Consider the following 13089-nt stretch of genomic DNA (forward strand, 5'->3'; position numbering starts at 1 on the left):
AAAGTGTAAGAGTCTTGAATCAAAAAGATACCTCAGTACACCTTCTTCTGGTTCTCTAAATCAAGACTACGTTAATTTGGTTATTTTGCACTGGTTCTGAAAAAAACTATATTTTTTTCCTGTTGTGCTCCTTGTGCATCACTATTTCAGTTAATGCCCTTTAGGTTTCTCCTGCACAGGGCTTGTGCTGTACTTGTGAAATCTATTGTTTTTAATATAAATCTTATAAGGCGCTTACATCCCACCCCTTGCTTTTGTGGCTTTTCTTTGGTTCCTGTGCTTGCCACTTACCTTTCCTCCATTTCTAGTGGCTGTTGCCTATTTTCTTGTATTTACCAATGCTTGTTCCTTGTTTGCTTCGCTTATCAGTTTCCTGCAGTTGGAATACTGTTAACATTTGCTTTGGTGGAACAAAATTATTTTTATAAAGTTTTGCCTCGTTCTGCTTTTTCGTCATGCGGGAAACTTCAAATTAAATTAGCAGGTTTGCAATGTATCACCCAGAGAGATTAAGTGATTTGCCCAGAATCACTGACCGCTGAGACGCAAACCGGGATCCCTAGGTCCCAAGTCAGCAGCTCTGGCTGCACCACTTCCATGATACTTTTCAGGGAGCTCTACGTCGTCACAATGTATTTTTTGGGGAAGGTTTTGCCTCACTCTGCTTTTTCAGATTGTAATAATCAGCCTCCAATCGATTCTTGCACGCCAGCAGATTCTGTGGTTTTCTGCATGGCATGTCAAGTGAAAATCTTGTTTGAGCACATATGCCTAGGAAGCATGGGTGATCCTTTGAGGTACTGTGATGTAAATATTCCCCAATACCGAATGACCCTGCTCCTTACCATCCTGCGATGGAAAGGGGACGACCCTGCATATAGTGGCAGTTAACTGCCACAACACCTGCCCTCAGTTAGGCTCCAATGCTTATCGCGAAATAAGGAGCCCAACACTTTCAGGCCTGATACAAGAGTCTATGTTGACTGCCAAGTCACAAAGGCAGCAGGATATTCACAACCTTACTTCACATAGTATATCAAGAGGAAAGAGACACAAGCATGGCCCGTCCTTCCAAAATAAATTAAGTCACTGTGGAAAATAATGTTTTCAAGCAAAATGACCATCACACGCAACCGTGAGCGATTGATCTGCTTGCCTCCGAGTGTATAACTGCCACTGTTGCATGATGATGTAAGTAATGGGTTAGAATATACTTATAACAAGTAATACCGTGGAGTGGTGCAAATAACTGTGGGCACAGAAAGGTGATCAAATGGGCAGTAACACCGAAAAGAGACTCACACCCTCCTGTGTTTAAGTATCTCACCTGTTTCAGTGTATATTGCTGGTGAAACACAATTCATTATCTTTGTTTCTTTTGCTATAAGTATGATGATTTAAACTTCCATCCATGACTTTCTGTTTTCCTTTTTGATTTGTGCCACCATTCCCTAACAATGGAGTAGCCAGAAATGTAAAATACACCCCATTTGAATGACGAACCATACCTCTAATCTTAAAGCGTGTGAAGTGGCCAAAATTGACCCTCCTTCGAAGAGTTCCCTTCATAATTCAATCCATGCATCCTTTTACACCCCAGCTGCTAAATTCCATCTATTCATTCATCCAACTGCCCTTACCTTCACCTTTTCAACCACCCATCAAATCAGTCCATCCATGCATTCTATCACCTTTCATATATCCATCCTGCATTACAACTTTCCACTCATCAATATATTAATTAATCCATCCATCCTTTCACCTATCCATCCTTACACTATCCCTCCATCCATCATTTCACCCATCTTCCAATCTTTCCTTTCATGTACGCTTTCACCTAGCAATACTTTCCCTCTTCAATCCATCCTTCCACCCTTCCATCTATTCTCCCATTCTTGTACCCTTCAATTATAACTTTCTTCTTTTCCTCCTTTTTTCCTTTCACGTTTCCTTTCCTTCCACTCTTCCTTACTCCACCCATTCTTGTTTACCTCTATCTACTCATCTTTTTATCTGTGTTTTTTCCCATCCTACCTTTTTGCTTCATGCTTGCTTTCTCAATTTGTCCCCTGCTCCTGGTTTTTCCATATTCTAATCTTTCTTCTTTTCAAATTTCCTTCTCTGTGCAGCAGCTCAAAGGTCCCTGTCGTGGTTTTCCTTAACAGTGACATTTATGGGGATTTCGTCTTCCCACACTTAATAAATCATTGTTCTAGTGGGAAGCAGTTCCCCAGCCCATCGAGCCAAGAGGCAGCCCCCTCTTAAACTGCTAGTGTGGGGGATTCTCTACGACACTCTTCCCTAATGTATACGTAGTTTTGAAAGGCTAACCTGAGAGCGGGGGACTCATTAATCTGACGACACTTGCACGATAGCACATGGATTGTGACTTAATCTCCATATGACCTGACTGAAGAGGGGACTCCAGCAGTTGGTGTAGTAGGTGCAGTAGTACCAGGACTAAAAGCTCTAGGAACCTCTCTAAACACCAAATATTGCTATAGTTTACTATAAACAGCCAACCACAAATGCAATTATCTTGCAGGAACTAGGGGCAAGATTTAAATGGTGCAGCAGGCTCAGTGGCATCAGACCCAAAAGTTGTCAGAACTCCTCGAAACACACAATATTGCTATTACATCAATTAATTCTATATTTTCCATCTTTCATTTCATTTTTCAAAATGATGCTATTACTTACCTGCACTATACCACTAGTCACAGCACACTAAATTGCCTTTTTGTGCATAAACAAGTCATAACACTTTAACAGACTTTCTGTAACTTTTATAGTACATCTACTCAGCTAGCGACAGCTTACAACAAAAAACAGCTTATTATTACTCACGTAGGTGAAACCTAATGCATTTGCCAATGTGTTTTTTAGTTTGTTGACAGTTTTTTTACGTTTCCATTTTTTTCAAGGTAAATTCCATGATTTTTTGAGAGACATTCAGCCAAATTTAAACTCCAACACCAAAATATCTGAGATTAAAACACATATTTCAGAGATCTGTAGACGGGGAATTACATGAGGGCCAAGATGCACAGATGGTAGGCACACCATTAATCAAGGACATAATTGAAATTGTCAGCAAAGCTGCATGAATAACGAACTGTGTTGGACACGTAATTCAATGTTTTGGCTAGCAGCAGAGAGGCTAGCACTGCTTAAGATGCAACTATTCTGAAATACAAGGACGATTCTTTGTTCATGTGCTTACTTGCAGACATTGGGGAACTCTGTATTCTGGGAAGCACACATAACTGAAATACAAGGACGATTCTTTGTTTATGTGCTTACTTGCAGACTTTGGGGAACTCTGTATTCTGGGAAGCGCACATAACTGAAATACAAGGATGATTCTTTGTGTATGTGCTTACTTGCAGACATTGGGGAACTCTGTATTCTGGGAAGCACACATAACTGAAATACAAGGATGATTCTTTGTGTATGTGCTTACTTGCAGACATTGGGGAACTCTGTATTCTGGGAAGCACACATAACTGAAATACAAGGACGATTCTTTGTTTATGTGCTTACTTGCAGACATTGGGGAACTCTGTATTCTGGGAAGCACACATAACTGAAATACAAGGACGATTCTTTGTTTATGTGCTTACTTGCAGACATTGGGGAACTCTGTATTCTGGGAAGCACACATAACTGAAATACAAGGATGATTCTTTGTGTATGTGCTTACTTGCAGAAATTGGGGAACTCTGTATTCTGGGAAGCACACATAACTGAAATACAAGGACGATTCTTTGTTTATGTGCTTACTTGCAGACTTTGGGGAACTTTGTATTCTGGGAAGCGCACATAACTGAAATACAAGGATGATTCTTTGTGTATGTGCTTACTTGCAGACATTGGGGAACTCTGTATTCTGGGAAGCACACATAACTGAAATACAAGGACGATTCTTTGTTTATGTGCTTACTTGCAGACATTGGGGAACTCTGTATTCTGGGAAGCACACATAACTGAAATACAAGGATGATTCTTTGTGTATGTGCTTACTTGCAGACATTGGGGAACTCTGTATTCTGGGAAGCACACATAACTGAAATACAAGGATGATTCTTTGTTTATGTGCTTACTTGCAGACATTGGGGAACTCTGTATTCTGGGAAGCACACATAACTGAAATACAAGGATGATTCTTTGTTTATGTGCTTACTTGCAGACATTGGGGAACTCTGTATTCTGGGAAGCACACATAGCTGAAATACAAGGACGATTCTTTGTTTATGTGCTTACTTGCAGACATTGGGGAACTCTGTATTCTGGGAAGCACACATAACTGAAATACAAGGACGATTCTTTGTGTATGTGCTTACTTGCAGACATTGGGGAACTCTGTATTCTGGGAAGCACACATAACTGAAATACAAGGATGATTCTTTGTGTATGTGCTTACTTGCAGACATTGGGGAACTCTGTATTCTGTGAAGCACACATAACTGAAATACAAGGACGATTCTTTGTTTACGTGCTTACTTGCAGACATTGGGGAACTCTGTATTCTGGGAAGCACACATAACTGAAATACAAGGACGATTCTTTGTTTATGTGCTTACTTGCAGACATTGGGGAACTCTGTATTCTGGGAAGCACACATAACTGAAATACAAGGACGATTCTTTGTTTATGTGCTTACTTGCAGACATTGGGGAACTCTTATTTTGGGAAGCACACATAACTGAAATACAAGGACGATTCTTTGTTTATGTGCTTACTTGCAGACTTTGGGGAACTCTGTATTCTGGGAAGCACACATAACTGAAATACAAGGACGATTCTTTGTTTATGTGCTTACTTGCAGACTTTGGGGAACTCTGTATTCTGGGAAGCACACATAACTGAAATACAAGGACGATTCTTTGTTTATGTGCTTACTTGCAGACATTGGGGAACTCTTATTTTGGGAAGCACACATAACTGAAATACAAGGACGATTCTTTGTTTATGTGCTTACTTGCAGACTTTGGGGAACTCTGTATTCTGGGAAGCACACATAGCTGAAATACAAGGACGATTCTTTGTTTATGTGCTTACTTGCAGACTTTGGGGAACTCTGTATTCTGGGAAGCACACATAGCTGAAATACAAGGACGATTCTTTGTTTATGTGCTTACTTGCAGACATTGGGGAACTCTGTATTCTGGGAAGCACACATAACTGAAATACAAGGACGATTCTTTGTTTATGTGCTTACCTGCAGACATTGGGGAACTCTGTATTCTGGGAAGCACACATAACTGAAATACAAGGACGATTCTTTGTTTATGTGCTTACTTGCAGACATTGGGGAACTCTGTATTCTGGGAAGCACACATAACTGAAATACAAGGACGATTCTTTGTTTATGTGCTTACTTGCAGACATTGGGGAACTCTGTATTCTGGGAAGCACACATAGCTGAAATACAAGGACGATTCTTTGTTTATGTGCTTACTTGCAGACTTTGGGGAACTCTGTATTCTGGGAAGCACACATAACTGAAATACAAGGACGATTCTTTGTGTATGTGCTTACTTGCAGACATTGGGGAACTCTGTATTCTGGGAAGCACACATAACTGAAATACAAGGACGATTCTTTGTTTATGTGCTTACTTGCAGACATTGGGGAACTCTGTATTCTGGGAAGCACACATAACTGAAATACAAGGACGATTCTTTGTTTATGTGCTTACTTGCAGACATTGGGGAACTCTGTATTCTGGGAAGCACACATAACTGAAATACAAGGACGATTCTTTGTTTATGTGCTTACTTGCAGACTTTGGGGAACTCTGTATTCTGGGAAGCACACATAACTGAAATACAAGGACGATTCTTTGTTTATGTGCTTACTTGCAGACATTGGGGAACTCTGTATTCTGGGAAGCACACATAACTGAAATACAAGGACGATTCTTTGTTTATGTGCTTACTTGCAGACATTGGGGAACTCTGTATTCTGGGAAGCACACATAACTGAAATACAAGGACGATTCTTTGTTTATGTGCTTACTTGCAGACATTGGGGAACTCTGTATTCTGGGAAGCACACATAACTGAAATACAAGGACGATTCTTTGTTTATGTGCTTACTTGCAGACATTGGGGAACTCTGTATTCTGGGAAGCACACATAACTGAAATACAAGGATGATTCTTTGTGTATGTGCTTACTTGCAGACATTGGGGAACTCTGTATTCTGGGAAGCACACATAACTGAAATACAAGGACGATTCTTTGTTTATGTGCTTACTTGCAGACATTGGGGAACTCTGTATTCTGGGAAGCACACATAACTGAAATACAAGGACGATTCTTTGTTTATGTGCTTACTTGCAGACTTTGGGGAACTCTGTATTCTGGGAAGCACACATAACTGAAATACAAGGATGATTCTTTGTTTATGTGCTTACTTGCAGACATTGGGGAACTCTGTATTCTGGGAAGCACACATAACTGAAATACAAGGACGATTCTTTGTTTATGTGCTTACTTGCAGACATTGGGGAACTCTGTATTCTGGGAAGCACACATAACTGAAATACAAGGACGATTCTTTGTTTATGTGCTTACTTGCAGACATTGGGGAACTCTGTATTCTGGGAAGCACACATAACTGAAATACAAGGACGAATCTTTGTTTATGTGCTTACTTGCAGACATTGGGGAACTCTGTATTCTGGGAAGCACACATAACTGAAATACAAGGACGATTCTTTGTTTATGTGCTTACTTGCAGACATTGGGGAACTCTGTATTCTGGGAAGCACACATAACTGAAATACAAGGACGATTCTTTGTTTATGTGCTTACTTGCAGACATTGGGGAACTCTGTATTCTGGGAAGCACACAACTGAAATACAAGGACGATTCTTTGTTTATGTGCTTACTTGCAGACATTGGGGAACTCTGTATTCTGGGAAGCACACATAACTGAAATACCAACAATGCGTTTTATTGAGGCACACAGTAAACACAGGCCAAGCAACAAAATATAGCATAATGTGATAAGAAACATCCTAGACCGTGCGATAGGACTTTCAAATCCGCTTTGAACACACGCTTCTGTCCTACCTAACTGGCTGTGCTCCCTTGAGCTCCGGACTCGGAGCACCCGCGTAACACACCAGACCTACAAGACGATTCTTTTTTTGTGCAGTTTTATATAGCGCGAACTCGACCAGACAGTATTGGAGCGCTTTACTTGGGCACCAGTTACGTTACACAAGGACACATTCCTCTTTTTTGGGTAGGCGGCACGGAGAGATGAAGTGATTTGCCCAGAATCACAGGATGTTGAGCCGAGACTCGAACCTGGTTCCCCAACTCCAAAGTCGCCAGAATTTAATACTTGGTGAATTGCCTGTGTATCTGGCTTATCTGTACATCCCATTCTAAACACTTGAATGTAAATGTAATTGTCTAAACATTTGTTGTTGTGTGTCACTCCTAGAATGCATAAGAGGTCACTATTGCTTGGAATACGCTTTCACGGTTAGCCTCAGGAGCAGAAGAGACGAGGGAAGCAGGAGTGGAGAGGGTGGGGGTGATGGAGAGAACGGGGCCAGGACGCTGACAGAGCAGGGATTGCTGTGAAGTACTCTGAGGAGGCCAGTGGAATGAGAGATCTCGGAGATAACTCTTTGGAGATAAGCCTTTTTACAATTTCGTCTTCTCTCTCCGTCACCCAGCGTGGAATGTCAGGCCTTATGACTTTCCACACTGAAGTGCTGCGGCACACTCGCCATCTGTCACTTGATAGCCGATTAAATGATGGCAAAGTTGCACGCACATAAATCAAACCTTTAATCAAGATTTTAATTTAAACGGTCTAGAAAGCTGCTTGAAAAACTGTTGGCTACATAATTCATTGTTTTGGTTGCCAGAAAATTGGCTCTCACGGCCGCTTGGAAGTAAATCTAATTGAAAAAGAAATTGTATCAATTAGGTATTTACCTACTAAGGTGAGAGGATGCGCGATGAGGTACGGCCTGAACAGCCCGTGATTCTGGTCAAATCACCGTATCTTCCCAGGCCTAAAAAACAATGAATGTGATCTTGTGTCACGTAAGCCGTGCTCATGAAAGTGCTCCAATACATTCGGGTTCACTAATCGCTATATAAAACTGCAAAAAAAATAAAAAAATACTTCATATGTGTTGGTTCATGGGGATTCAAATCTTATATATTTTTCCTTGTATATGCATTGGCCAGCTACCATAAAAATTCAGTCATTTGCACCCAGGGAATCTAATAAATATGTTCCAAACATTAATTAAAGAGTAAATATGTTCTCATCTGCGGGCTGTGTATCTCTAAAATGCAGCTTTGTCCATGGAATCGGACCGCTTCAGCCAGGTCAAGCAAATGTGTCCGAGGTTGCAAATGTTTACTTCCCAGGTAAGAATTCTAGTTGCCCAATTGAACATAACATCTGGAACAAGGCTTTAGGAAATTGAACTATATATGAGCAGCCGAAAAAGCAGAAGCATATGTCTACTAATTAAAAAAATTACATTTTAAAAACTTTAAACATTAATCACTGCTTTTGAAATGCAGCAACAGCTATTTTATGGATTCCCCAGTACAGTCCATTATGTATTTAAAACATATGTCCTGCAACTAGGTTAAATAAAAGTGACTTGTAATCAGTTGGCTTGATCTTCCACCAGAGGGTGTTCACACTTCAAAAACTAGAACTATAGTGCTCAGCACTTACTCAGACAGAAGAGCAATAGTCACACGTCCCCTTTTTGGGCACCCAACCGCAGTGGCAGCCGATAGACAAAAGGGCCCAATTCACTTCTCCATGTAAAGTTCACAAGACCATACATGACCCACTTCGAGGATATCTTACATAGACGTTCCAGGTCTACCTGGTCTCCAGATGTAAAAGGACACGGCTTCCATCCAACAAGAATCAATCTTTTGGTGGTAGATCTGCACATGTGGAGGGTACTACACTCTGGAATTTATTTTCTGCCCCTCTAAACTTGTTAGGAATATTTTTTTAAAGGTCAGAAGAGAGCCAATGGTGCAGTATCCTCACTTTCCAGGAAGTGAGCTGATTGATCAATTAGGGAAAAATCTTCAAGAGAGCAGCTTTGCAGATGTTTCATAACTGTGATAAGACAGCTCTCTGATGCAGTACGAATGTTAAGAACAGCATGCTACAAAAAGCCCAGAAAATTAAGCAGGGGCCTCCTCAACTCTTAGCATACATTCCTATGCATAGAAGAAGCCATAATGTTAATACAAGTCTGCAAGCTATCTGCTGATTTGTTTTTTACGTTTTTCATGCTAAGTAGTTTTTTCTATGCCTAAGGGCAGTGCAATGTGAACTGTGATTCTTGCAGCCTACCTACCCTGCTGCTGTGTTATTTCTGCTGCTCTGCAGAGAGTAGACAGGGTACTTTTCACTGCTGCCAGAGCTGCGTCAACGAAAATGAGGTGAGAAATAAGTGGAAGCGATGGATCTCATTGCCAATGCCTCCTAAACAATACTTAAATGTTAACGCGATGTACAGAAGAATGGTGTAATTAGTCCCCTCTTTCTAGGTTGTTGGGTCTATTCCCCTAAAATGTCAAATATGAGTATAATTTTACCTCAGATGACTGCATTTTTTCTCCAAAGAATTCAATCATTTTGTTTGGGAAAGGTTTCTGCCATAATGATTCACACACAGAAAGTCAATCATGCTTTGGCTTCAAACAATGTAAGCAATGCCCTGCTGGTACTCTGTGTGGTTGACAGTCAAGCACAGTGAGGCTTTTATCTGTGTAGGTTTACGAGATGACATAGGGGTTAGCAATTGACTATGGATTTGATGATGTGGCTATTGGAGGCTCTGGAGTACTGAAATACAGGAGCTAAGACCTCTGTTGAGCAAACCACGGAAGAAATTGTTCCAGAAATGAAGCGAAGGTCCAACAATGTGTGGTGCTCACTTCATTTCTTTAGTCACTGAGTGTGGAGTAGTTCTGTACCCCCACGGCGGGAGAACAGCGTGGTCCCCCCCCCCCCTTGCACCTGAAGACTGAACTTTGATACTTAAGAGAGGCTTTTGATGCAAGCCATGCAATGTGGTGGTGTAGAATGTGGCATAGTTCACTCTGTTTACATTGGTGAACCAGGTTCTATTGCCCACCCGCCATTATGTTGAAGGGGACTGATGAAGGGTCAAGGGAGACTGAACTGATTCTTTTTTTTTTTAAAGTGCTCCTTTTTCATGACTTTATTTTGAATCCATGTCACACACGAGAGTCGAGTTGGTTGTTATGTGGAGAACACTTGAAATAACTTACAAGCCTTAGTGGGATATCCATCTGTAATCGAATAGGCCAACCATATATTCTGTAAGGTGATCTGTATGAATCACAAACAAGGAAAAACAATATGCCCTTTGTAGGCATTAGTCGAACCTTTTCAACCAATATGGTGTTACTGTGTCCACATATCGGTAAATGGCAGTAAAGCTAGATGCTGCATTGAGCTCTATTACAAAGACGGCAAGCAGACCTCGAGTTTTTGTGCCGGAAGAGAAGAACATTTTCAGAATTGTTCACAAATAAAACATTTTGCCATAAAGGTGAAGTCAGCTCAGTGCTTAGTCTCGAGCTGGTGTGTTTATATGCAGGAAGTCATAAAGTGTATAACACATAGATTACATGCCTTAATATATATAGTCTGTTTTATAGTTGTGACTTTGACATTGATTAAATGCTATTTGAGTAAAAAAGAACTATACTCTCCTAGCATTTTCAAAATGTGATTATAAACCTATGTGCTCAATTTCTGCTATGGCATTTTGTTTTTAGAGAATATATGTATTTTGCCGTTCAGGCTCTCACATTTCACAGTACAAAAATTTCACAAATTATATTGCAGAATGTCTTCAGCGAACAAAAGACCTAATAAAGAAACTGCTGCAACTCCGCACTGAACAAACAGAAAAGCTGCGTCGAGCCCAGAAAGGGGAACATGTGGCCTTCCTAACAAGTGTCCAGCAAACAGCAGAACCACTTGAATTTCTGAAGGTATTTATCCTTCAACATTTTCCTCCTTACCCGGGGCGTGTCGATTGAATCATACATGTGTAAGAGAATGACTGCTGTATCGTCACCTCTACTCCAACTTAGAGGAGTGCTGTTGTGCTAGGGTTCCATTTTAAAAAACAGCAAGGTCTCTAAATAGCAAAGTTGTCTATGCAAATGTTAACGTATTTTCAAGTGTAACGGGTAAACCTGCATGTTGATTTTCTAAAGAAGCATTTCTGCTATGCCCTGCCTTACTGTTGCTGCAGACAGTCGCCAAACACGCTCCCTCGATTTGTCTGTAATCCTTTTTATTACATTTTGCTACACTGTGATCCTTCACACACTGCAAGCCCCATAGTTTCTTTTGACAGAACCTCCGCGGAGTTCTGGTCTCAGGACTCTTTGTTTTTAGAATGAGCAAGTTCTTAGCTTATTTGATCTTTTGTTTCTACTGTACTCTAAAGTTGCTTACTGATACATTTGGCTGTCTGCTTCTTGGACATTTTAATGTATGTTCTGACCGTGACCACTTTTCTTGTACATCTCATAGTGATTTTTCCAGAATTTCTCTAAGTCTGGGCTAAAGACAGCTTTAACTCATGTAATAAAAAAATGGATAATTAAGGAAGACATGCATATACCATATAAAGAGGGCTTTTGGGTCAGCAGTCTTCAGCCCTTGATCTATTCGAGCATCACTCACAGCGTACAGCAAGGATTAGTGGGTTAGCCCACTTGAACCATTGGCTTTATTGCACTTTGAGACCTGATCACATGTGCACATCCAAAAAAAGTGCGCTTCAGTACTCGAGCTAGCGAGCCCAGTGTTATAGTAGTTCATTTTAATTTTTTTACAGCACCTCAAGGTGTTTTTTTATTTGTATTTTTTTTTTCATTTCTATTGCATATGTTTGTAGAATACTATAATAAAAAATGCAGGTTTGTTTAGGCTGAATCTATAGACCTTGCTAATGCTGAATATATGTTGTTACTACGCATTCCATTGCAACGCATGCCTTTACCACGCATGCGTTACAACTGAATGATTTTTCTACGCATATCCTTTACCGCGATTATTCCTTTACCACGCATTTTGTTTTGGGGGGAGACCCCCCCAAAGCCCCCTTTTTTCTTTTTTTGCCTTTTTCACATGTCTTCGCCGAAACTAAAAAAGGACTGAATCGGATGAGGAAGAAGACGTTCCGTGAAGACGTTGCTTGCGTGGTAAAGACGGTTGTGGAAGCAATATGCTTTGTAAAGACTTTTACGAGGTAAGTGTACCGTTGTAAACGTAACGCGTAGAAAAGCCTTCATGGTAAAGGCTGTTTCCCGCTAATGCTTGTTATTTTTGTTGTTTTGTTGTTTTAAGCAAGTTTTCGTTTAGGCACTGGATACAAATAAATAGCTTTTCACTGAAGCTTTAGTATGGAGCACTTTGTACCAATGTTTTTAAAGACTGGTACAGTTTTGGATTTCATCCTCAATCAATCAAACAGGGTTTTTGTAAAGCGCGACAAATCACCTGTTAGGGTCTCAAGGTGTTGGTGGGGAGGGGGGATGCAGTTCAGTCGAAGAGCCAGGTCGGAGGTCCTTCCTGAATTGAGGCAATGACTTGAGATGCAGAGGCAGGGTGTTCCAGGTCTTAGCCGAGAGGTAGGAGAAGGATCTTCATCCAGCTGAGTTCTTGCAGATCTGTGAGTCAGTGGCCACTGCCAGTTGGGAGGAGATGTCTGGTGAGTGTGTAGAAGGACTGGTGGTTGTTGAGGTAGGCAGGTCATGTGTTGTGGAGGGCTTTGTAGGCTTGCGTGAGGAACTTGAAGGTGATTCTTTTGTTGATCGGGAGCCAGTGAATGTCTCTCAGGTGACTGGAGAGGGGGCTTGTGGTGGGGGATGTTCAGGATAAGTCTGGCAGAGGCATTCTGGATGTCCCGCAGTTTTTCTGGAAAGATATTACCTAAACATTTCCTGCTATGCTGTAATCAACTTGGCATCCAGGTTTCACGGTTTTCTTCTTCAAAACGCACTTCTCTGTAGAATGTTCCT

At 40.9% G+C, this 13089-nt stretch overlaps 1 protein-coding gene across 2 annotated transcripts in view; it reads left to right on the forward strand.

Annotated features, from left to right (window-relative positions):
* EVC (EvC ciliary complex subunit 1) overlaps positions 1 to 13089 on the forward strand; it is a 719388-nt gene that overhangs the window by 333978 nt on the left and 372321 nt on the right. For both annotated transcript variants that reach the window (XM_085642437.1, XM_085642438.1), the window contains exon 10: positions 10898 to 11046. In XM_085642437.1, coding sequence (XP_085498563.1) covers positions 10898 to 11046 — 149 coding nt within the window. The remainder of the gene's footprint in view (positions 1 to 10897; positions 11047 to 13089) is intronic.

This window comes from Triturus cristatus, chromosome 2_2, assembly GCF_964204655.1.
Source record: "Triturus cristatus chromosome 2_2, aTriCri1.1, whole genome shotgun sequence".
Lineage (NCBI taxonomy): Eukaryota > Metazoa > Chordata > Amphibia > Caudata > Salamandridae > Triturus > Triturus cristatus.